This window comes from Mytilus californianus, unplaced genomic scaffold (assembly GCF_021869535.1).
Source record: "Mytilus californianus isolate M0D057914Y unplaced genomic scaffold, xbMytCali1.0.p SCAF_22, whole genome shotgun sequence".
Taxonomy (NCBI): Eukaryota; Metazoa; Mollusca; class Bivalvia; order Mytilida; family Mytilidae; genus Mytilus; species Mytilus californianus.
Window position 1 is genome coordinate 1,195,571 of NW_026262671.1, and position 26,874 is coordinate 1,222,444.

A 26,874-nucleotide genomic window follows, 5' to 3' on the forward strand; every position below is an offset into this window, starting at 1 on the left:
AAATAGAATGGCCAACGTAAATACAAGTATCTTGTCTTGGGAACGGATGAATCGTACTTTGCATGAAATCACTCTGATTCAAAAACAAAATATTCTCTAAAACTGACATTATCAAGATGTTTGATTTCTTGATTAACAACATATTTGTTACGTTTGGAGGACGTTATTTCAACAAACAAACGGCATTTCAATGGGAACCAACTGTTCCCCTTTACTTGCTGACTTGTTCCTTTATTCAAATTAGGCTGACTGCATACATGAACGTCTTAGGAAGAGAGAAAAGAAGTTAGCAGTATCCTTTAACTTCCCTTTCCGCTATACAGATGATGTTCTCTCACTAAATAACTCAAAATTTGGTGACTATGCTGAACGCATCTATCCCAATAAACTTGAGATACAGGATACAACAGATACAGTTAATACTGTCTCATATCTTGGCTAACATCTAGAAATTGAAAATGAGGGTCAGTTGAAAACAAAACTTTACGATAAAAGAGATGATTTCACCATCTCTTTACGATAAAAGAGATGATTTCACCTTCTCGATTGTGAATTTTTCATTCCTATGTAGAAAAATTTCAGCAGCACCTGCATACGGGGTCTATACCTCCTAGTTTTATTTAATTAAGCAAGCTATCAGACTTATAATTCCAATTAATGAAGTTGAAATCATCCCTTCGTAAATTTTACGGACGCCATCACGAGTTGGTTTACCGTTAAGAAATATCCGTTTCACAGATGACAACGGAAATGTTCCAATTGTCGTAACAACAATTCCGTCCCCTTTCCCCCGAATGTAACTACCGAATTAGACTTATCACCGGGTTTATACAAACATGAGAAACACAACAGGTGTCACATGTGGATCAGGATCTGTTTACTCTTCCGGAGCACCTGAGATCACTCCCAGTTTTGATTGGTTTCATTAGTTTTCTATATTGTGTTTTGCGTACTGTTGTTTGTCTGTTGGAATTTTTCTTTTTAGTCATGGCGTTGTTAGTTTATTTTCAACTAATGAGTTTGAATGCCCCTTTTGCATCTTTTAGTTTATAACATCGAAAACACTTCATTTATCACTGGGTTTAAAAACAACATCTTGAAGTTCTTGTTCTTTTGACGTTTACATAATAGTCCTTCCTGCTAATTTTCCACATTTATAACAAATATCTAAGACAGTAAATATGAATAAAAGAGATGTAAGAAAATTTTTCCCTACCGATTATCCTAAAGGAGGAATAATGATGATCAAAAAATATTTTAAACATTTAGATGTCACAAGATACAAATCGATCAGATATCGGTAATTCAATTTTTCAAATGTGTATAACAAATAAAATTGGATATGTGATATGTAAATTAGACAACAAACAACCAGAGTTCAAAAGACGACGATGAAAACAACTATAGCTAATGTACAGGACACTGTACGGAAATGAACAATGAGCAAAGCTTGTACTGTTACACATGTGTTTTAGTGCCTAAAACTTTTTGGGTCCCCACAGAAAACTGCAAAAAGATCAAAATAGCCTTATTTTGAGGTCGTATCATAAATATTTAGATATGAACAATCTCCTTGCCATAAAAAAAAATGTTATTTAAAGATGTCTTATACAAAGATATCAATATGGATGACATATCTTTTTGGTTTTTTTTAAATTATCATATAGGTCAAATATGTTCAATATGTTAATGACATCACAGTGACGTCAACAATATATTCAACATGTTAATGACGTCACAGTCAACGTTTACATGTTTTGTAATATGGTGTGCAGATTAGATCAGACTATTCATTAATGAATTGAACTAATATAATTTTCAATTACGGACTTTCCGTTTTGAATTTTCCTCGGAGTTCGGTATTTTTGTTATATTACTTTTTTTTTCAAAAGGTTGGATGAATGGTACAATATCGCAATTGCAGGGGAAAAATAATAGCTTTAATATCAATACTTTTATAATAACAGTAGAATATTTTTGCTTGATTTCAATTCTTGAAACTATTCGTAATCAATGGGAGTTTACTGAGAAAAAATAAAATTTATGAAGGAATCTTCAGGAAATTGTTTCTATGTAATGTTATAGAAGGGGAAAAAAACCAAACGTGACGTTGATATTCTGAAAGCATTTTATACAAGCTGTCTTCTTATATTTTATTCTATCATTTTGTTTCCCTTCTATTTTTATTATGATGCTTTTTCTCTGTATGATTCATACAAACTGTCTTTTTTAACAACCTGTAGCTTGTAAACATGCTCGCTTATCAATCATTTTTATATTATTTTTTTATTTTTGGCCATGGCGTTGTCAGTTTGTTTTCGATCTACGAGTTTGACTGCCCCCTGGTATCTTTCATCCCTTCTTTACTAATCATTTTTACATTATTTTTTTGTAAATATCACAATATGTACTACATTTTGAAAAGTACAAAAAACTCTATCATTTGTTTGTGTATACTCACATACCACCTTAAGTAAATAATATTATATACCTATTTTTCTTGGCTTTCCTGCTGAGAAGGTATTACCGAAAAACGCATCGGACGCACGAAATCTATTTGGTTTTAATCAAAAGTTATCAACAATAGAATAATGAATACAATTTTATAACATGGTTATTTTGACATACAATTTTTTCTTGACAAAATGAACACTCTAACTAGCTATAATTTAGAATAGTAAACTTTGACAGGACTTAACCATAATCATGCCTATACGGACTAGCTATAGGTTTAGATACACTTACCCTCCAATTAAATATTTGGTTAATATTTGTCTTTGATATGCACGGAGCGCTCTTAACGCCATTTTCTATTTCAAATATATCGCATACCGGAAACCGTTAAAGTGACAGAGAAAGTTGTCATTTCACTTACAGCAAAAACTCCTCATAATTCTTTGACAAAGGCACATGTACTTCTTTCTGGTTCCGGGGTTTCGTAGAACGCGATCATGTGATAATGACTGTTGAATATTTGTGATGTTGATGACTATATTCTATACCACTGACAACTCTATCAGTTAAGGTTATTTAGAAATATTCATACTAGTCATCTTGGAGACAATAACTGTAAAATTTCTTCTAAAATATTGAAACAATCGGTCGACCTGGAATCCGATCTTTGTGTATATTTGATAAGATGAAGAATATCCAGGTTTTGGTGTTGTGTTCCATGGCTAACTGTCAAAATGACCAAACTTTCATCATCATTACACCTTTTTCAACGTTTATTGAAGGCTTGATATGAACTTTCATATTAACTGTCATCATGGATATGTGGCCAACGGCTTCATAGAATAAAGAAAACTTACAATTCCCCAATTCTTTGTAAAACAATATGTATAAACGATACCTGTCTATGTGTTTCTTTATTCTACATTGTCTAGAGGTATAGGGAAGGGTTGAGATCTCACAAAACATGTTTAACCCCGCCGCATTTTTGCGCCTGTCCCAAGTCAGGAGCCTCTGGCCTTTGTTAGTCTTGTATGTTTTTTTTTAATTTTAGTTCCTTTATATGTTTTGTAGTTTAGTGTGACGTCCATTTTCACTGAAACAGTACTCAATTTTATTTACGGGCCAGCTGAGGACCACTTCCGGGTGCGGGATTTTCTCGCTGCGTTGAAGACCCAATGTTGGACTTCGGCTGTTATCTGCTCTTTGATCGGGTTGTTGTCTCTTTGACATTTTCCCCATTTCCATTCTCAATTTTATTAAAATTTTATACACCAGACGCACGTTTTGTCTACAAAAGACTCATTAGTGACGTTCGAATAGACAAGATAAAGTTTAAATATTAATAATGTTGAAGAGCATTGAAGTCTAAAAACTCCGTAAATCTTGCAAACAGCTTAGTTAAGGTAATATATTCCTTGGAAAGAAACCTTTGGTATTTCGAACAATTAAAATTTTTGTAACCAGTTAAATCAGATAAACTTGATATTTTCATTACAGCGGTAATGGATAACACTTCCTTTATTTCTGGGTTTAGAAACAACAATTTGACATTCTTGTTCTTTAAAAGTTTACATAATAGTCCTGCTACTTTTTCCGATTTGTTTTACAGGATTTTATACATTGATATTTAAATGGCATTACTGATTCCGAGTTTCATACACGTTCTTTGTTACTCTCTTATTCATATGCTGGGCATCACTATCGTGAAACAAAGTAGCTTTATTTAACAAAGTTGTCAGGTTTTTTTTAAGAAAACTGATTTTGCCATGCTTATATTAAATATGACAGGTGAATACACTCGTTAGTTTAAAAAAAAAAATACATGGGCACAACGGGGGCGCGTTTTCTTTTAACTTTCAATTCATTTTTCAAAATCCCCTGTTCTTAAATGGGACAGTAATAAAATGTTACCAGTGTCTGAGCAGAAAGTTGATGAATCAGGATTATATCAAAGAACGTCTCGTTCTTTTTCTTAAAAAGTTCATCGGAAGATACTAAGACCTTGTTGATAAATATTCCGTATCAACTTCACCAATACTAGTAATACATGATAGTCTTGAGGTATAGATTCTAGGTACTGACGTTGTTTATCATCTATTATCACGTGTTATAGTGTTCTTTTTATTTGTCTTTGAAAAGTTTAACCTGTACTGTTTAGTCCATTTTTTGGTATATACTTTTGGCGTGGCTAGGTATTTATAAATCCTGCCATTGTGTTATTGTGCTATGGTCATTTTTGTATTCTTGTCTTTCATTTTTCCTTATGTACTTTGTCTATAGAGTGTCTATATGCCATTTTGTAAATGGTGTATCGACCATCTGTTTGCTTTTTTGTTGATCTTACAAAAGATTTAAAACAAGATTGCTCAGAAGTATATGTGTCAATATCTATTAAGTTATAACCATATTTACCTGTGTATCCGCTAAATTGTAAAAAGTGCACTTAATTATTATGTTGATGTAATGCATATTGAACGTTTTTATTATATTCTTTTTCGTTCATATGAAACACACTACTTTAGATTAGAATTAATGTTCTAGACATTGTTGTATTAAAACGTACTGATCAGCCGTGGATTAATCATTAGTATTCTAAAAATATTTCAACTTCGGTAAGTTCTGTAAGTTCCGATAAGATATTTTTCCCCATAGGATTCGGCCGTTTACATTCACCAAAACAAATTAAAATGTAAATGAATTTATTCAATTATATCAGAGAAATATAATTCATGTATTACATGTCTCTGATAATATACAGCATATTCAGACTTTTTCTTGCCTCTTAGGGAATGGGGACAAAACATGCCTCTCCCCTTTAATGTTCTACCTTGAGTTTCCTGCAAGGTTAGGAGTCGTGTTAGTGAATTATGGCTTCAACGGATATCTATGATTCCTAAAAAAAATCCTAAATTTATCATTTTCTTGAAGTTTGGTTCCAATGAAGTCTAATTGTGTAACCAGACATTAAGTTGGAGTATAATCTTTTTGTCAGTTCTTTCATACCTTTTCACAGATTGCTTTTCCCCCATCTTGTGGGCTAGGATGCACCTTATTGCTATTTATTCCAATCCGGATAAGACCTGAAATCACACAACTTTTCCATGACGTCACAATCCAGTTGGAGTTATCTGGGTCCCAGTTTAAACAATGTAGTGTTCATAAAACTTTTTAAAGAAACATCTGTATACCATCGTTAACACTTCAAACAAAGCATGTTTATTGGTAACCGTCGGCTGTTGTCTGCTCTATGGTCGGGTTGTTGTCTCTTTGACACATTCCCCATTTCCATTCTCAATTTTATTATGACTTTAAGTTGCGTTTCACAGAAATGGATCATGATCTATCAAAATTTCAAAATATTCTGAACTTTTCCGAGTTTGGGGTTGTTAACCGTAGCTAGCTGTCAAAATAATGATACTATAATCATTATCAAAGATTTCCCTTCATTTTTTGTAGGGTAGCTTTGATCTTTTAGATAATCTGTAATGTTGGATCCGTGGCCAAGTGCTTTTAGATTAAGTAGTAGTTTTAAATGGAAACAATCGGTTGACCTGGAATCCGATCTTTGTGTATATTCGACAACGGCATCATAAAATAAAGAAAACTTACAACTCCCCTTTTCTATGTAAACAAAAAATAATCAAGATACCAGTCTCATAATTTTAAACACCAGACGCGCGTTTTGTCTACAAAGGACTCATTAGTGACGATCGAATAAGACAAGTTGAAAGGTCAAATAAAATAATGCTGAATAGCATTGAAGTCTCAAAATTCCGTATAGTTTGTCAAATACAGCTAACATAAGGTATCCTATTCCTTGGGTAGAAAATCTTTGGTATTTCAAACAATTATAATTTTTGTAAACAGTTTGCTACATAAAGACCCAAATGTTGCAAAACACCTGTCACACCTCCATGACAAGTATGTTGCTTTCCCGAAGAAAAAGCCCCAAACAACAATACATAAACTGCTTGATAAATAAGTTAGGTATTGACAATTCACTTTGAAACTCAACATATACCACCACTTACAAAGGAGGAAATCCTGAAGAATCATAGGTCTGTTCTACGCTCCTTTGGAATTTCAACCAAAGACGAAGAACTGGATCTTACATCACTGTATTTGATACCTAAACTACATAAGTTTACTTACAAACAACGTTATATTGCTGGGTATTCCAAGTGCTCCACGAAACTTCTTTTTAAATTATTAACATCAATTTTATCAGCAATCAAAGCCAGGATTCCAAGTTATTGTGAAACTACCTATAATAGAGGTGGCGTATATCAGATGCGGATAATAAAAAAATCCAAAGATCTTTTTTTTAGGGTTCATACAATCTAAGTCTCTTTCTTCTTGCAATAGTATTAAAACATTTTCATTTTTACACTTTACACAAGTATTGCCAATTTCAAACTAAAAGACAAATTGAAAAAGTTGATCCTGCTTTTTTTTCAAAATAGAATGGCCAACGTAAATACAAGTATCTTGTCTTGGGAACGGATGAATCGTACTTTGCATGAAATCACTCTGATTCAAAAACAAAATATTCTCTAAAACTGACATTATCAAGATGTTTGATTTCTTGATTAACAACATATTTGTTACGTTTGGAGGACGTTATTTCAACAAACAAACGGCATTTCAATGGGAACCAACTGTTCCCCTTTACTTGCTGACTTGTTCCTTTATTCAAATTAGGCTGACTGCATACATGAACGTCTTAGGAAGAGAGAAAAGAAGTTAGCAGTATCCTTTAACTTCCCTTTCCGCTATACAGATGATGTTCTCTCACTAAATAACTCAAAATTTGGTGACTATGCTGAACGCATCTATCCCAATAAACTTGAGATACAGGATACAACAGATACAGTTAATACTGTCTCATATCTTGGCTAACATCTAGAAATTGAAAATGAGGGTCAGTTGAAAACAAAACTTTACGATAAAAGAGATGATTTCACCATCTCTTTACGATAAAAGAGATGATTTCACCTTCTCGATTGTGAATTTTTCATTCCTATGTAGAAAAATTTCAGCAGCACCTGCATACGGGGTCTATACCTCCTAGTTTTATTTAATTAAGCAAGCTATCAGACTTATAATTCCAATTAATGAAGTTGAAATCATCCCTTCGTTAATTTTACGGACGCCATCACGAGTTGGTTTACCGTTAAGAAATATCCGTTTCACAGATGACAACGGAAATGTTCCAATTGTCGTAACAACAATCCCGTCCCCTTTCCCCCGAATGTAACTACCGAATTAGACTTATCACCGGGTTTATACAAACATGAGAAACACAACAGGTGTCACATGTGGATCAGGATCTGTTTACTCTTCCGGAGCACCTGAGATCACTCCCAGTTTTGATTGGTTTCATTAGTTTTCTATATTGTGTTTTGCGTACTGTTGTTTGTCTGTTGGAATTTTTCTTTTTAGTCATGGCGTTGTTAGTTTATTTTCAACTAATGAGTTTGAATGCCCCTTTTGCATCTTTTAGTTTATAACATCGAAAACACTTCATTTATCACTGGGTTTAAAAACAACATCTTGAAGTTCTTGTTCTTTTGACGTTTACATAATAGTCCTTCCTGCTAATTTTCCACATTTATAACAAATATCTAAGACAGTAAATATGAATAAAAGAGATGTAAGAAAATTTTTCCCTACCGATTATCCTAAAGGAGGAATAATGATGATCAAAAAATATTTTAAACATTTAGATGTCACAAGATACAAATCGATCAGATATCGGTAATTCAATTTTTCAAATGTGTATAACAAATAAAATTGGATATGTGATATGTAAATTAGACAACAAACAACCAGAGTTCAAAAGACGACGATGAAAACAACTATAGCTAATGTATAGGACACTGTACGGAAATGAACAATGAGCAAAGCTTGTACTGTTACACATGTGTTTTAGTGCCTAAAACTTTTTGGGTCCCCACAGAAAACTGCAAAAAGATCAAAATAGCCTTATTTTGAGGTCGTATCATAAATATTTAGATATGAACAATCTCCTTGCCATAAAAAAAAATGTTATTTAAAGATGTCTTATACAAAGATATCAATATGGATGACATATCTTTTTGGTTTTTTTTAAATTATCATATAGGTCAAATATGTTCAATATGTTAATGACATCACAGTGACGTCAACAATATATTCAACATGTTAATGACGTCACAGTCAACGTTTACATGTTTTGTAATATGGTGTGCAGATTAGATCAGACTATTCATTAATGAATTGAACTAATATAATTTTCAATTACGGACTTTCCGTTTTGAATTTTCCTCGGAGTTCGGTATTTTTGTTATATTACTTTTTTTTCAAAAGGTTGGATGAATGGTACAATATCGCAATTGCAGGGGAAAAATAATAGCTTTAATATCAATACTTTTATAATAACAGTAGAATATTTTTGCTTGATTTCAATTCTTGAAACTATTCGTAATCAATGGGAGTTTACTGAGAAAAAATAAAATTTATGAAGGAATCTTCAGGAAATTGTTTCTATGTAATGTTATAGAAGGGGAAAAAAACCAAACGTGACGTTGATATTCTGAAAGCATTTTATACAAGCTGTCTTCTTATATTTTATTCTATCATTTTGTTTCCCTTCTATTTTTATTATGATGCTTTTTCTCTGTATGATTCATACAAACTGTCTTTTTTAACAACCTGTAGCTTGTAAACATGCTCGCTTATCAATCATTTTTATATTATTGTTTTATTTTTGGCCATGGCGTTGTCAGTTTGTTTTCGATCTACGAGTTTGACTGCCCCCTGGTATCTTTCATCCCTTCTTTACTAATCATTTTTACATTATTTTTTTGTAAATATCACAATATGTACTACATTTTGAAAAGTACAAAAAACTCTATCATTTGTTTGTGTATACTCACATACCACCTTAAGTATATAATATTATATACCTATTTTTCTTGGCTTTCCTGCTGAGAAGGTATTACCGAAAAACGCATCGGACGCACGAAATCTATTTGGTTTTAATCAAAAGTTATCAACAATAGAATAATGAATACAATTTTATAACATGGTTATTTTGACATACAATTTTTTCTTGACAAAATGAACACTCTAACTAGCTATAATTTAGAATAGTAAACTTTGACAGGACTTAACCATAATCATGCCTATACGGACTAGCTATAGGTTTAGATACACTTACCCTCCAATTAAATATTTGGTTAATATTTGTCTTTGATATGCACGGAGCGCTCTTAACGCCATTTTCTATTTCAAATATATCGCATACCGGAAACCGTTAAAGTGACAGAGAAAGTTGTCATTTCACTTACAGCAAAAACTCCTCATAATTCTTTGACAAAGGCACATGTACTTCTTTCTGGTTCCGGGGTTTCGTAGAACGCGATCATGTGATAATGACTGTTGAATATTTGTGATGTTGATGACTATATTCTATACCACTGACAACTCTATCAGTTAAGGTTATTTAGAAATATTCATACTAGTCATCTTGGAGACAATAACTGTAAAATTTCTTCTAAAATATTGAAACAATCGGTCGACCTGGAATCCGATCTTTGTGTATATTTGATAAGATGAAGAATATCCAGGTTTTGGTGTTGTGTTCCATGGCTAACTGTCAAAATGACCAAACTTTCATCATCATTACACCTTTTTCAACGTTTATTGAAGGCTTGATATGAACTTCATATTAACTGTCATCATGGATATGTGGCCAACGGCTTCATAGAATAAAGAAAACTTACAATTCCCCAATTCTTTGTAAAACAATATGTATAAACGATACCTGTCTATGTGTTTCTTTATTCTACATTGTCTAGAGGTATAGGAAAGGGTTGAGATCTCACAAAACATGTTTAACCCCGCCGCATTTTTGCGCCTGTCCCAAGTCAGGAGCCTCTGGCCTTTGTTAGTCTTGTATGTTTTTTTTTAATTTTAGTTCCTTTATATGTTTTGTAGTTTAGTGTGACGTCCATTTTCACTGAAACAGTACTCAATTTTATTTACGGGCCAGCTGAGGACCACTTCCGGGTGCGGGATTTTCTCGCTGCGTTGAAGACCCAATGTTGGACTTCGGCTGTTATCTGCTCTTTGATCGGGTTGTTGTCTCTTTGACATTTTCCCCATTTCCATTCTCAATTTTATTAAAATTTTATACACCAGACGCACGTTTTGTCTACAAAAGACTCATTAGTGACGTTCGAATAGACAAGATAAAGTTTAAATATTAATAATGTTGAAGAGCATTGAAGTCTAAAAACTCCGTAAATCTTGCAAACAGCTTAGTTAAGGTAATATATTCCTTGGAAAGAAACCTTTGGTATTTCGAACAATTAAAATTTTTGTAACCAGTTAAATCAGATAAACTTGATATTTTCATTACAGCGGTAATGGATAACACTTCCTTTATTTCTGGGTTTAGAAACAACAATTTGACATTCTTGTTCTTTAAAAGTTTACATAATAGTCCTGCTACTTTTTCCGATTTGTTTTACAGGATTTTATACATTGATATTTAAATGGCATTACTGATTCCGAGTTTCATACACGTTCTTTGTTACTCTCTTATTCATATGCTGGGCATCACTATCGTGAAACAAAGTAGCTTTATTTAACAAAGTTGTCAGGTTTTTTTTAAGAAAACTGATTTTGCCATGCTTATATTAAATATGACAGGTGAATACACTCGTTAGTTTAAAAAAAACAATACATGGGCACAACGGGGGCGCGTTTTCTTTTAACTTTCAATTCATTTTTCAAAATCCCCTGTTCTTAAATGGGACAGTAATAAAATGTTACCAGTGTCTGAGCAGAAAGTTGATGAATCAGGATTATATCAAAGAACGTCTCGTTCTTTTTCTTAAAAAGTTCATCGGAAGATACTAAGACCTTGTTGATAAATATTCCGTATCAACTTCACCAATACTAGTAATACATGATAGTCTTGAGGTATAGATTCTAGGTACTGACGTTGTTTATCATCTATTATCACGTGTTATAGTGTTCTTTTTATTTGTCTTTGAAAAGTTTAACCTGTACTGTTTAGTCCATTTTTTGGTATATACTTTTGGCGTGGCTAGGTATTTATAAATCCTGCCATTGTGTTATTGTGCTATGGTCATTTTTGTATTCTTGTCTTTCATTTTTCCTTATGTACTTTGTCTATAGAGTGTCTATATGCCATTTTGTAAATGATGTATCGACCATCTGTTTGCTTTTTTGTTGATCTTACAAAAGATTTAAAACAAGATTGCTCAGAAGTATATGTGTCAATATCTATTAAGTTATAACCATATTTACCTGTGTATCCGCTAAATTGTAAAAAGTGCACTTAATTATTATGTTGATGTAATGCATATTGAACGTTTTTATTATATTCTTTTTCGTTCATATGAAACACACTACTTTAGATTAGAATTAATGTTCTAGACATTGTTGTATTAAAACGTACTGATCAGCCGTGGATTAATCATTAGTATTCTAAAAATATTTCAACTTCGGTAAGTTCTGTAAGTTCCGATAAGATATTTTTCCCCATAGGATTCGGCCGTCTCTTTTAGGTATTGTCATTAGTATCAAACATTACTAGAACAACTGTGCACTTTAGCGTTTTCCACGCTGTACTTTCAACTGGTATACACAGAATAAACATGATACGTTAATTACACAGATTAGACAATAAGATAATTAAAAAGCTGAAGAAAAGATTGTTTAATCCACAGTTTTCTACATAAGGAAATGCTTGTACCAAGTCAGGAATATAGCAGTTGTCTTCCATTCGTTTGAAGTGTTCGAGCTTTTGATTTTGCCATTTGATAAAAGACTTTCCGTTTTGAGTTTTAAGTTTTCCTTGGAGTTGGGTTTTTTTTTTGTAATTTTACTTTTTATTGCTGTCCAGAATTTTTCATACAGAACAGATCAAGAATAAACTAAATTTATTGTTTGGATTTTTTACTTCGAAAAAAACGATACAATAAGATATAACACGATAAGAAGAATTAAAAATTAAAGGGAGCATAATAAAGGTTTTCATCCATTTTGATCGATAGCAATCATGTTGCATTTGTTTGTGATACAGTTTATTATATAAGTTTTCATTTTTAATACACCACGGTCAACATAGCGACCAATTTTGATTTTAATTCACCAATGAGAAGACGTTTTAGTACAAACTATATTATAAAAGTTTCTATTTGTCATAAGTCTCACCTATTTAATTTACATTTAGTACATAGCAATTGGATTCTTGAATTATTGTATAACAAATTGTTTTTACGGTGTGTTACAACTGTTCCCAATTGTAGGCCAACGTTTTTTTGTGGATTGATGACCCAAAAGAAAGCTCGTTCTTGTCTACAAATGTACAAACAATCAGCTTTGTTATACAAATGTTTGATTTATAGTATTTTCATATGTTGAAAGTTAAAATTTAGGCCATTACATGTTTTTGCTTCTGATAGAAACAAAGGCATTATCCAAATCTTGTAAGGTAAAAAAATGGGAACCGTGTAAACTATAATGATGATTATTAGTAACAAAATATTTCAATTTATAAATTTTCAATATGTTGTATCAAATAATATTTTTATCTGTTTAGTAAAAACGATCATATTACGTTCTAGATTATTTGAATTATTTTCCAGCAAAAAAAGGCCAGAAAATGGACAGCATGCATGGTTTAGTTCTGGTACTTCTAATGGTATTATGGATTTTGGCAGGTAAGTTGGGTGGATGGATTGATTCTTTCTTTTCTGTCCTGATCTAGGTCAGACCAGTTCTTAGACAGATTATTCAGAACAGAGGTTAGAATTGATTTCAACTTTAAGAATGTAAACCGGTTTTTATTAACTATTACATTTTGAGAAAAAAAAACATGATATATCATTCGACATTAACATGATTAACTAGAAAGAGAAAGAGAAAAACACAAATCACGAATGGATAGTTTGAACTTGTTGTATGAATACCCAACCCTCCCACTACTACTCTTTTTAATACACTTGCACAGTTTACTTCTGAAATAACGTTTACCAATTTACTGCAAATGTGCATCTTAAATATTCTGTAGAAATGTTGAAATGGCTTACACCATTTACATGTTGTAATGCATGTAAAAACCATCAGATTATTTAAAGTATAGAAGCATTGATAAATTATGAATATGCTAAACATTTAAAAACAAATACAAACTGCAAACACAAGTAGATGCAGTAAATATTACACAGATTACATTTTATTTAAGAAAACTTACAAACAAAAATACAACAGGAATTATCAAAATCAAAAATATTGGACACTACAACAGACAATTATGATTGGTCTTAATAATCTGACTTGGTACTATACAAGCACAACATGGGCAGGGTTAGATTCATCTTAGGTCCACATACCCTCCTCTTTTGTCTGGATATTACTCATTGTTGGAGGCTTAACAATGACGTATACTTGCTAACATTTATGTCTTACGGTCTCTGGTGAATAGTCGTCTCATTTTTTGGCAATCATGCATTATCTCCTTTTTTATATAAACGCTCACCTCAGGTTTCATAAACTCCCATCGTATATTTAATAAATGAGAAGATATCAACTTCGTACTCTATTTGGCCTTTTTAACTTTTTTGTTTCGAGCGTCACTGACGTGTCTAGACAAAACGAACGTCTGGCGTGCAAAATTTTAATGCCTGGTATCTATGATGAGCTTATTTACTACCACTGGGTCGATGCCACTGCTTGTGAAGGGTATAACCAGCCAAGTTGTCAACACTTCCGTATTGTCATGAGTTATCATTGAAATAGTAATAATTATGAATTAACTGTTTACAAAATTTGAATTTTTCGAAATACTATGGATTTTCTACCCTAGGAATAGATTACCTTTGCAGTATTTGACAAAACCTTTCGTAATTAGAGGTCCGCAATGCTCGTAAACTTCGTACTTTATTTTGGCCTCATTAACTTTTTCTGATTGCAGCATCACTGATAAGTCGTTTGTAGGCGACACGCGCGTCTGGCGTGCAAAGTTTTAATCCTGGTATCTATGATGTGTTATGATAAGACGAATAATTTGGTCCATACAATTCAAATATCAAATGTATTGTAAATATACCAAATAACATCCTAAAAGTTTTCATAAGACAATCATCTGTTGGACCTCAATACTTTTATTTTTGAATGCTGTCTTCCATATTGGCACTAAGGCTTCAGACTTTTAACATTTAGTTCAAAATTGTAAAATCTGCAAATTCTGATATCTTGTCATTCATATTTGTATCTGAGCAACAGCGTTACACCAACTAGTACTCTGCTACAAAATGTATTTTACAAAAAGGTTAATGTGTGTAAAAGCTGCTGCTCATATATCATGTATATATATTGACCAAAAACTATGCATGATATTGTTATTTTAGGTGAATTACTTAAATTTCGACATTTTCATAATGTACTAGTGACATTTCAAGGGACCCTTCTGCACTTTATATCAAGTTTATCTTCAACTTGTTCATTTATCATTTAATCAACATTTTGAAAGGCTTGACAGTTTGCTATTCATGATGTTTCAGGGCAAAATATGGCTTATATCATACCTCCGCCTTTGCTACATTTAACTGTGATACATTATATTTAATATCTGTATCTTCTTTTAACAGCTAAGTACGTAGCAGCAAGAGGTATTACACAAACATTGATGTGGAAATCTGATGGAATTAATGCAATGAATAAACGTCAAGATTTTTTTTTACCAGGTAATAGTGTGCAATACAATAAACAAGATAAATCTTGATTCTAAATTACATACAATTCAATAAACAAGATATGATTTACCAATTACTTATATGTAAATACAATACAAGAAACAAGATCTGCCTTGACAATGTATATATGTACAATACAATGAACAAGATAAGATTTACCAATTACTTATATCTAAATACAATACAAGAAACAAAATCTGCCTTGGCAAGGTACATATGTACAATACAATAAAAAAAAAATGTTTTCCAAGTACTGATGTGCAATACAATACACAATTTCAAGATATATTTTACCAGGTTCGTATAACTATATAAACTGTATAAGCTAGATACGTTTGACCGAATACTTATGTACAAAACAAAAAAAAGTTTGTTTTACCAGGAACTTTCGTACAAAACAATTAAAAACATGTGTTTCAATTGTGTCACATTTTGCCAAGTCGGGCCCTTTTATAGCTGACTATACTGTATGATTTTGCTAATTATTGAAGATGTTAACATCCACATAATTTTAGACGCTAGTGCACACTTGTCTCATCTGCAATCATACCACATCTCCTAATTTGTTAAAAAAATAAGTAATTTTTCAGGAGCATGTGCATGATAGAATAGAAAATATATGTCTTTTCAAAGTACTCATGTGCAATACACAAAAACGAAGATAAGTCTGTTGAATGTATTTATGCTAAATAAAATAAACAATGTATGTCTTTTGCCACTATGCATTTGGAACACGTTAACACAGGTAGTTAATGTTTATATTATTTCTATAATAAGCAGATGTTTTACGATTTTATAATCTATTCATTTTGTAGATGATCTCAAAAGCATTTATCGAATTCACTCTTTACTCAAAACTAACTTAGAGGATATATATTTTGCCGATAGTTTAAACAACTATGGATGTTGGTGTGCACAAAACGGAACTAGCAAGCCTGTTGACGAATTAGACAGGTATAGATTTTATTTTGGACAACGTTCGTACCCGAAAGAATTTCAAGAACAATTTTTCTGACCACAATACATTTTTAACGTTAACATTTTGGTCTAATAGTTGGATTATTTAAAGAAATTACGACGAAACATTGATATCGATGTCAATACAAAAGAATCTTATTTCGGAAATTACCTTAACCGGGCACGTCGATTAACAAACGCTATGATTGAAACAAGATAAGAATCAAACGAAATAGTCTGAATTAAGGTAGCTGAGGTGTCTTCCTCCATCTTTTATTTTGAAAAAGTAGATAACAATCAGTCTAGGTCTTTAATGAAATGGGCAAATTTGAGACTAGTATGTTATTCATATGCAAGACTTTTCATGTTAATATAGAAAATTGGGTGCTCTATCATATTTTACGGCTGTATTTTACAAGAAAACAGAATATTTTTGTTTGATTAAATTTTTTTCAACTTTGCCACATCAGTGGAGATAACTCAGATAAAATAACTTGTATAATATTATGTGTTATGAATTTACCTATTGTATTATGTAACAAGAAAACGAGTCCGTTGACCCCAATTTTTCTTTTTATCTGAAATCATATTTAATAAGACCTATCTTCTCATATTTTATCTCAAAATTTTATGTTTAGTTTTCTTTTTATCACGTACAATTGGGTTTCCATGCATATCCTATAAAAAATCCGACAATGTTGCACAACCTGTAGCTTGAAAAAAGCCCGGTGACCTATACTTTCTACTATTTTGAAAAAAAAAGTATGACATAAACTACATTTTGACAATTTATTTAAAAACTTCTATGGATTTTTTATTTAGACTCTCCGTCTACATATACCTTAAAACTATATAGATAGAAAGGAATGAGCATATTGTATCAATTTATGGAATTAATCCCTACACACTTGACAAAACGGCAATGGTGAAGTGCTGTTATGGCTGTTCTTCTGATCAAAGTTTCACCGATGCCTTCATCAAGACGCATACGGATGCAATGTTGTCAAAGTTTTTGAATTTTGATTCTTCATTCGGTATATACAGCCCGTATGCATCTTTTGTTGTAATCCTGTGTAAGGTTCTTTATTTATTTTACCGCAAATCTTTTTCTACACCAATTTTAGTCTTTGAAGATAGTTCAGGTGTCTAAATGCTCAGAGATAGATTTTTCTTAAACTTCTGTAAAAGACTATTGGGTCAATGTATTTTAAAAATTCAATAAAAAATATTTGGAGTCATGGATCTTGTTTTTTTTTGTTAAAATATATGGAAATTAACGAATTCACGGCTATTTTATATGAATATCAAGCTATAAAACCAGGTTTAATCCACCAATTTCTACAAAGGAAATGCCTGTACCAAATCAGGAATATGATAGTTGTTTTCCATTCTTTGTCGGCGTTCACCTCAAAAGCTAACCAAACCTTTGAACAGACTTATTCAGAAAGGGATATAGTTACGATACTGTTGTCAAGTCATTAAGGATTGCATATTTTGGTATAAATATTGATTCACTCATAGGGTTTTTGTATCGGAAATAAACACATTTATTCTAAAACTAGTTGTTGGCATGATACGGGTTATGTTCTTCTCATATATTTTATGATGGTATGATACTAAACCCCTAACGGGAGGGATTGTACTTGATATTCATATGACGAAGACATAATCTTTAAATCAGTTTAATTGAGGTCTGGAGCTGGCATGTCAGTAACTGCTAGTAGTCCTTTGTTAATTTATGTATCTTTGTCATTTTGCTTAGTTTCTTTTGTTATCTATCCTGACATCGGACACGGACTTCTTTTCAACTGAGTTTTACTGTTCGTATTGCTGTGTGTTTCTTTATTCTACATTGGCTAGAGGTATAGGGGGAGGGTTTAGATCTCACAAAACATGTTTAACCCCGCCGCATTTTTGCGCCTGTCCCAAGATCGGAGCCTGTGGCCTTTGTTAGTCTTGTATGTTTTTTAATTTTAGTTCATTTATATTATTTTGGAGTTTAGTATGACGTCCATTTTCACTGAACTAGTACACTTTTTTATTTAGGGGCCAGCTGAGAACCACCTCCGGGTGCGGGATTTTCTCGCTGTATTGAAGACCCATTTGTAGCCTTCGGCTGTTATCTGCTCTTTGGCTGGGTTGTTGTCTCTTTGACATATTTCCTTACCATTCTCAATTTTATTTGATGTGTTTGAGCTTTTTATTTTGCCATTTGATAAAGGACTATCCGTTTTGAATTTTCCTTGGAGTTTTTAATAGGAGAAGCTTATTGTTTCCTTTTGCGGGAACATTTAACGATAGGATTGGTAAAAATTCAATGAGAGAATTGTTTTTCATAAATACTTCTGAGATTTAAATAATAATAGGGGTCACGGATCTTATTTTATTGCAAAGGAGGCGATCAGACCAATAAATCACGACCAAAAGAAGAACGAGACAAAAAGAAAACCAACCACCAAAAAGAACACTACACATTCACATCTGTTTGCTCAACACGCACCTCTTCAAAAACGAGCTTCAAATGCGGCACTGAGGCTGAATCACGATTTCTTTTTGTGTGGAAAACATAAAATAAAACAGGAAGTTGAATTAACAAAATGCAACAAAAGGAATAACGAATATATGCAAAACTAATACATTAACAAAAAGAATTATAGCACTATAAAGTCGCCTTAAACGGTAAAAATAGGATAAGTTCACTTAAAATTTATCTTCTATTTTTTTAACGAAAATCTCATTGAAAGTTAATTGTCAAACAATCACATACCGTATAGCGGGTTATTTTCGCGGGGTGTATATTTTCGCTTATTTTCGCGGATAGAACAAAATCGCCAAAATAAATTCCACCAATTTAAAAGTGCACATTCAATAATATTGATAAAAGTTTTGAACCGCCAAAATGATAACTGCCAAATTATTTGGTATACCTTATTCAATAAAATCGCGAAATTTTACACCCGCGAATATACGAAGAAAAGAAGAACAGAAGAAAAGATAGAGTGGGATATAAGTCAATAAGGCAGCAAACAAACGACTAAAATAAGCGAAAGACTTGTTTACATATAAATGAATGCAGCTTTATTTTTTTTACTTAGATGCTGTTTAGAGCACCAGATGTGTTTCAAAAAAATATTGTTAAAAGGTTGTCCAGTGTCATCTAGATATTACTCCTATGAACAGTGTTTTGACTCAAATATTAAATGCAGTAAGTTAATTTAAATAAATTATGTGTACACTTGATAATAGAAATATAAAATGTGTTTCAATTGAAAGAGGTTGCTAAAATGAAATCTGTGTTAATATGATAATTTCTGTTTTCAGTAAGCATGCCTTTTTGATAGTTTTGACTGTATATAAAAGTTTTATTGTGTAATGTTTTTGCAGTTTCCATAGACAATTTAGTGTCAAAAATATGTGACTTTTACTGCATGCAGCATCTGGGTCTTCTTAAGGGTCGTTTAACAACTGTGGAAGGAAATCTTTTTTGAAATATGCAAATGTTTACTACTTGTGATAGAATCGTAACGTGTGTTGCTTTTGTGGTATACTAGTTATATTTTTTATTATGACAATGTATATTACACAAATTTTTATTTTTATCTTTTGGGTTTTTTTTTTTACTAATTGTAATCTTTCAAGTCTGATTTTAGTATGTAAATGTATAGTTAAATTGAAATGGATGGTGGAAAATCATTGTGCTTTATATAATATCTACTGTGATACTTAAGTCGGGGTGAGATATTCAACGTTTTATGTATTTATTCTTTTGTATTCACTGTTGGAGATTTACCCCTAACAGATGTTTCAACATTTGCGGAATTTTAAAGATAACAGATACCATGGAGTTGTAGTACATACCATATCATTTATTTATTCACGATGGACACTAGAAACAACTATAGTTCTATTGTCTTATTGTTTGTTTAACGTTTAATGGCAAATATATAATTTATATCTAGGACGAGAAAAAAATAAACATTTAAAACGAGATCGTGGTTTTGCTAAGTTGGTATGCACGATAAATGATGGAACATTTTGACTGCAGCTGGAAAACGAGCTATTCATGTTTACCTTACCACAAGCCAGCTACAGACCATAAAAGAGATGTTGCAAAGGTTCTTTAACGTAGAGTAAAGAAAATTATTTTGTCAAACTCCTATTGATTTTGTTTTAATTTACACAATAGTGCATACATTGTGACTGTAACAAGCACATGAAGAGTGTGACCGTGTTAAAAATTGTAGGGTTCTAAACCTTTCTGTGACCTAGTGGTATTACAGCTTAACATTTGGAAACAAAGAGAAATTGAAAAAGAACAGATATGACAGAACTATCTAAAGAATATAGCAACTAAAATAATGAATACATACACAAAGTATCTCTCTGTCAGTACTTGCAGCTGCTAACTGCGATTTAAAGCACAATTTCGAGTAATATATATATACCATGTTTTCCATACTAACATATCATTGCACCTCCCACGTATTTTACTAGTAACTATGATCATGAAAATTTAATCCTGAAAAAAATCTTCAGAGATTCTCTTACTTGACTGTTATCTTTGTCAGTTTTCATACAATTGAGTTCAGTATGCATACATTTCTTTTTTCAGCTAATAGGGATAAATGCAAATATAACTTCTGCATGTGTGATATCGAGGCAGCAGACTGTTTGTCAAATAGGAAACTTCAATATAATCAACGATGGAAAGACGGAAATAAAGCTTATTGTATCAAATATGAATGAACGAACAACTAAATCAAACAATGAAAAGATAATGCTTACTAATTCTGGTGCTCTTTGGAACAAAAATGTCTTTCTCTGATAACCATTCTCAATTTATTCGAATATCAAGATTTATTTATTTGTTATGAATATTACAGATTCATTTATATTCTTAAATATACAGTATTGTCTGTTCTTTTGAGTTAATTTTGATATGTATCTTAAAAGGGAGGAGACAATGAGTGGCCATGAATCGAAGTAAAATACACAATGCCGTGACCAAATTAGAAAAAGACGAAAAGATAAACAAGAGTCCATAGAATACTACACAAAACAACTTAAGATAGGGTGATAAGATCCTCACAAAAGAACGGAGATGAATTTCTACTCCAAAAGTTGCACCCGTTCTTTTGCTCATGGCAAGTCAAAATATGGTGATCATACGCATGTGATGATGTCATAATCGAGGCTATGAGTAAAGCCTTGTAGTACGAAAAGTAGGACATATCGATAGTCATCTATGACATCGATTCTCCATAACATTTATTGAAGTCATGATTGCATCTATACAAGTTTCGAGGCGATGAAATTAGTCTTGCCGGGTTTGGCTTTACTTTTTGTCATTTTTTTGTTTCTGTTTTGTTTTGTTTTAACGTTTGTATTTGTTTTGGATTTGCCAAAATTTGTATGACAATCAATGACAAAATATGTTTCGTTTCATTTTTAGGACTCTAGTAATCGAAATTATGATTAAAACCCCCTATTTTCTTTTTGTCTGTTAGACCAGAGCTCATTAATCATGCACGATTGTATACTCGCGTCACAAACGATAACTTTTTAAAGCATATGTGACCCACCATGAAATTTCCAGGTTTATGGAAGTATAAAAAATTATGTGAGTAAAACGCTGTTTACTATAAACGTTACGTCACATTTTGTAAACATACCGAATTGAAAGTCTGGATGAGTTTTAGAATTGGTGCATTGTAAATCCTATTTTTGCTAATGAATAGTTATCAAATATCAATTAAAAAGAACACACACCAATGATACTATACTCACAATTCATTCCATGTACAATGTACGTGAAACACAGGAACAGCGTATAATAAGAATACAATAATACATATTCATGAATGTAGCATTACGACTTTTAGGTTTATTGTATTTGAACATGGTTAAATCTTTTTTCATTTACTTTATATTAAAAATTACTCGTGTAAGTTAAAAAGAGTACCAAAGTCTTGCCTTAAATCGTGATCAAATGAAATTAGGAAGTAGAAAACTTATTAAATGTTCACGCGAAAATAACAAATCGTTACTAATTTACAGTATAATGCAGGTTGCATAGTTCTTAAAATGTCATGAAAGAACATTTTAAAGTGCACCACAATACTATGTTGTAAAATTATCAATATTGTGCAATATTATATATATTTGACTGGGAAAAAAATTGCAGTAATCAAATTTATTGACTTTAAAAGCAATTTTTTGTTCAATTGGTTTTAAATAAACAACCACCTTAATTAATGTTCGGGAGATAGAACACTACAATACAAAATATTCTTTTAGATATCATTTCCAATATTTGTATCGGAGATAGACCATAGATTTTTTTTTAATTCTGTAATATCCCAAATTCTGTAATGCTTGATTTGCTGGGTAAGACTCAAAGATTGAATTGAACATGTTGAAGTAATTATGAAAAAATAAGCATAGTATTGAACAAAATAGGTTTTATAACAATTAATTTAGAGTAGCAAGATCTGAAAAATAGTGGTGATACAATACTATAAGATAAGTTTTCTCTGAACTTTATATGTCCAACTAGTATAGTTCTGGCAAAAACTCGTAGAATATAGAAATCTCGTTTTATAGTTGTATGGGGAGATAACCCATACTATATCAGATATATAAATATCTCCATTTTTATCAAAAGTCGACATTGAATATTATAAAATCACACGACGATTTGTCTACGTTAGGTTCAAATCCTCGAAATATCCACATATAAGTAAATAGAAAGATCAAAAACAATATTAAACATTTATTTCGCCATTTGATAAGGGACTTTCCGTTTTGAATTTGACCTTGATTTCGGTATTTTTGTTATTTTACTTTTTATCATTGAAGTCCAAATAAGTCGTTTTTATGTTAACATGGTAGATTTAAAATATATTTTATTTTATAAGTTAAAGCATGGTACAAATAATGTATAAATTGAAAGTAAAACAAACACTTAAAATTAAAGATTGTTTTAAGATTAAAGTTGATAATCCCAAGATAAAAGTTGATAATTCCAAGATTAAAGCTGATAATTCCAAGATTAAAGTTGATAATTCCAAGATTAATGTCGACAATTTGAAAAAAAATAAATAAAAAGGATGGCCCTAATACGCTTCCGTAAAAACCATAATTATACTTAACAATGTAAGTTAAACTAACAATGAAGATAATACAATTACAATAACTGAAGCCATAAATATTGATTTTCTATTGTACAAAAGGAGATAATTCAGTAAAAAATGCATTTTATTAAATCTCTAAAAAGTATCTATTTTTTCTGCAAATTAAGCATTCTGCTCTTGATACATTATAAGTGTTTCGATGTTTCTTTTCTTTTCATAAAGTAAAATATAAAACAAAGTATACCAAGGTGTAATAAGTGAATGTTTAGACCAAAAAACTGGCTGTGAACTTTATAAGTTAAAGCCTGGTACAAATAATATATAAATTGAAAGCAAAACAAACACTTCAAATTAAAGATTGTTTTAAGATAGTTCTTTCAATTTCCTCTGGTATTTAATGGTCGTTTTGAAGTATTTGTGGAGAAGGCAAACTACTTTACATTGGTTATGTTCTTTTTTGGAAAGTAATGGAGAAGTTTTACGTTATACGTTTTTTTGTTTGAATTTGAAATTACTTTATTATGCATACATTGATAAACAAGCCTTCGAAGTGTTTGAAATTCAAATTTATCTGCTCTATCGAGTTTTGATAGATAAAATCATTAAAAGTGCATCAAAATAATAAATTCACCGTAACTTGAAAACTACGCATAATATAAACCGTTATATAAAGTGTGGTTTTTAATTATTTTTTACAATTTTAATTTTATGTTCACGTGCTTGTCATTTATCCCTTTCGTACATAGATATAATCTTATTCAACTTCATTACAAATTTTATTTCTTTTGGACCTTTAAACTCGTCTACGGGAAAACATTATTTTCCCTATACATGCACTTATCTATCGTGACTGTGACATATCTCGCTAAAACTCTTGTATATGAGCTCTTTTTTTGCAAATACAGTGACGACTAAGATTTTGACATAATGCTTATGTTAAAGACCCTCAACCCCATCATATGTACAAATGTGATGAGATGCAAAGGGTCGGGAAAACGATCATTTAATGAAAAACAGAAAACACATTCGACAAAGTGACAACATAAACATGCAAACACTACAGAAAATACTTAAAACTGAGCAATGCGGACCTCACATAAAACTTTTAATCATTTCTGGTTTTCCGGTAGGTAATGCAGTCTCTGATACACTGGTATCAACCGTCGTGTTGTCCATTTTATAATTAGAAATCCAGTTTATTTTTGTATCATAATTAAGAAAAAAACCAATGAGATAAATGTTACCCGAGATATTCGAAACATAGACTTGTGAACGTAACTGTGTGTATTGCATTTTCATCATCTACCACTAAATTCTACCTTTTGATGCTTAAGATAATATCGAAACTTTGAAACTAAATATCGGAATCCGACATTATATCTGTCAGCTCAATCAATTATTTAAAAACGATTCCGTAAAATCTTGCTTCAGCGCGCAAAACACTTTTATTATTTTCAAATTAAACACAGAAAAACAGATCGTGCATAATATTATAGATAGCTAGTTTACATTATCAAAAGGATGTTTTTTTTAAATCAAATTATTTTGGTGGTATGCATCTTCTTGTGAACTTTGCTGAATTTGCATCTTTTATTCTAAAGGTATTCAAAAACGAAAAAGAGAGTGACAATCTACATGACACTAAACAGTTTCATGTTGAAGAAATATATCTAGATGATTTGACTTACTCAGTTTTTGTGCATAACGTTTAGCGTATACTGTGACAGTCATGAAAACAATTAGGAAAATAAGTGCATCTCCTCCTGAGAAAACCGTTATAAGATAACCATTCTTATTGTGGAAATATCATATAACCATTGAAGCTATGTTATAGATTTCTTCCAAAATAGGTATGATTCAAACAATTTCCTACAAAAACCAAAACTTATTTTTTCTATGACAGTCATGTATTGTTTTAGCTGAGAGCAAAATATAAGGTATTCATAAACAACTGTTAGATTGACATACTGCTCATGATGAAAACTTTAAAAGTGAAAAGTTGCAGATACCATTATGTTGAACATATAAACAATTTGTAACAACAATAATCCATCTATATTTACGTTAAACTGGAAACTAAAACAGTTCATTGATCATATTAAAAGCTTAAAAGGAAATGAATGAAAAAGCAATGACAATAATCACCAGGGCTGAAATGCATAAAACTACTTAAGTTAAGATTTGTTCCGAACGGACGGATTGTTCTACATGTCCTACGATAAATTAGTACTACGATTGGATATCCTAACTTAAGTGGTTTTATGCATATCAGCCCAGGACACTGAGCTATATGTTTTTTTTTTTTTTCAAATTGATACTTTATTGCACAACTTGCTGTTAACAATAACACTTAATGTACAGCATTCCATTCCACTGAGCTATAAAAGAAAATTAACAGGCAGGTATTTTAGCCTAGAACAGTAGATAAAGACAACAGTAGTGTACCGCTATAAATCGATTGAGAGAAAACAAATCCGGGTTACAAACTAAAACCGAGGGAAACTCATCAACTATAAGAGGAAAACAACGAAATAACAGAACACAGAAGTGCAACAAAAACAAACAACAATGCAACATTCATAGAAACGAACTATTAGATAACAACTGCCATATATAGATATAAGAAGATGTGGTATGAGTGCCAATGAGACAACTCTCCATCCAAGTCAAAATTTATAAAAGTAAACCATTATAGGTCACAGTACGGTCTTCAACACGGAGCCTTGGCTCACACCGAACAGTAAGCTATAAAATGCCCAATAAAATTACTAGTGTAAAACCATTCAAACGGGAAAACCAACGGTCTAATCTATATAAAAAACGAGAAACGAGAAACACTTATGAACCACATCAACAAACGACAACTACGGAACATCAGATTCCTGACTTGGTACAGGATATTTTAAGAAAGAGTAAAAGAGACCGATACAAACGAGGATATGTCATCAACTACTACAAAGCAAGATATCTAACAGGATGTTAGAACACATTAATTCATAAAGGATATGTCATCAACAACTACAAAGCAAGATATCTAACAGGATGTTAGAACACATTAATTCATAGAGGATATGTCATCAACTACTACAAAGCAAGATATCTAACAGGATGTTAGAACACATTAATTCATAGAGGATATGTCATCAACAACTACAAAGCAAGATATCTAACAGGATGTTAGAACACATTAATTCATAGAGGATATGTCATCAACAACTTCAAAGCAAGATATCTAACAGGACGTTAGAACACATTAATTCATAAAGGATATGTCATCAACTACTACAAAGCAAGATATCTAACAGGATGTTAGAACACATTAATTCGTAGAGGATATGTCATCAACAACTACAAAGCAAGATATCTAACAGGATGTTAGAACACATTAATTCATAGAGGATATGTCATCAACAACTTCAAAGCAAGATATCTAACAGGACGTTAGAACACATTAATTCATAAAGGATATGTCATCAACTACTACAAAGCAAGATATCTAACAGGATGTTAGAACACATTAATTCATAGAGGATATGTCATCAGCAACTTCAAAGCAA

General features: G+C 31.6%; 1 protein-coding gene across 1 annotated transcript in view; it reads left to right on the forward strand.

The window, feature by feature from the left end:
• LOC127732074 (phospholipase A2-like) overlaps positions 1 to 20,988 on the forward strand; it is a 41,995-nt gene extending 21,007 nt beyond the window's left edge. The window contains exons 2-6 of the mRNA XM_052241130.1: positions 13,119 to 13,193; positions 15,123 to 15,218; positions 16,043 to 16,181; positions 19,280 to 19,389; positions 20,797 to 20,988. Coding sequence (XP_052097090.1) covers positions 13,136 to 13,193; positions 15,123 to 15,218; positions 16,043 to 16,181; positions 19,280 to 19,389; positions 20,797 to 20,930 — 537 coding nt within the window. The 5' untranslated portion in view covers positions 13,119 to 13,135 and the 3' untranslated portion in view covers positions 20,931 to 20,988. The remainder of the gene's footprint in view (positions 1 to 13,118; positions 13,194 to 15,122; positions 15,219 to 16,042; positions 16,182 to 19,279; positions 19,390 to 20,796) is intronic.
• Positions 20,989 to 26,874: the final 5,886 nt, after the last annotated feature.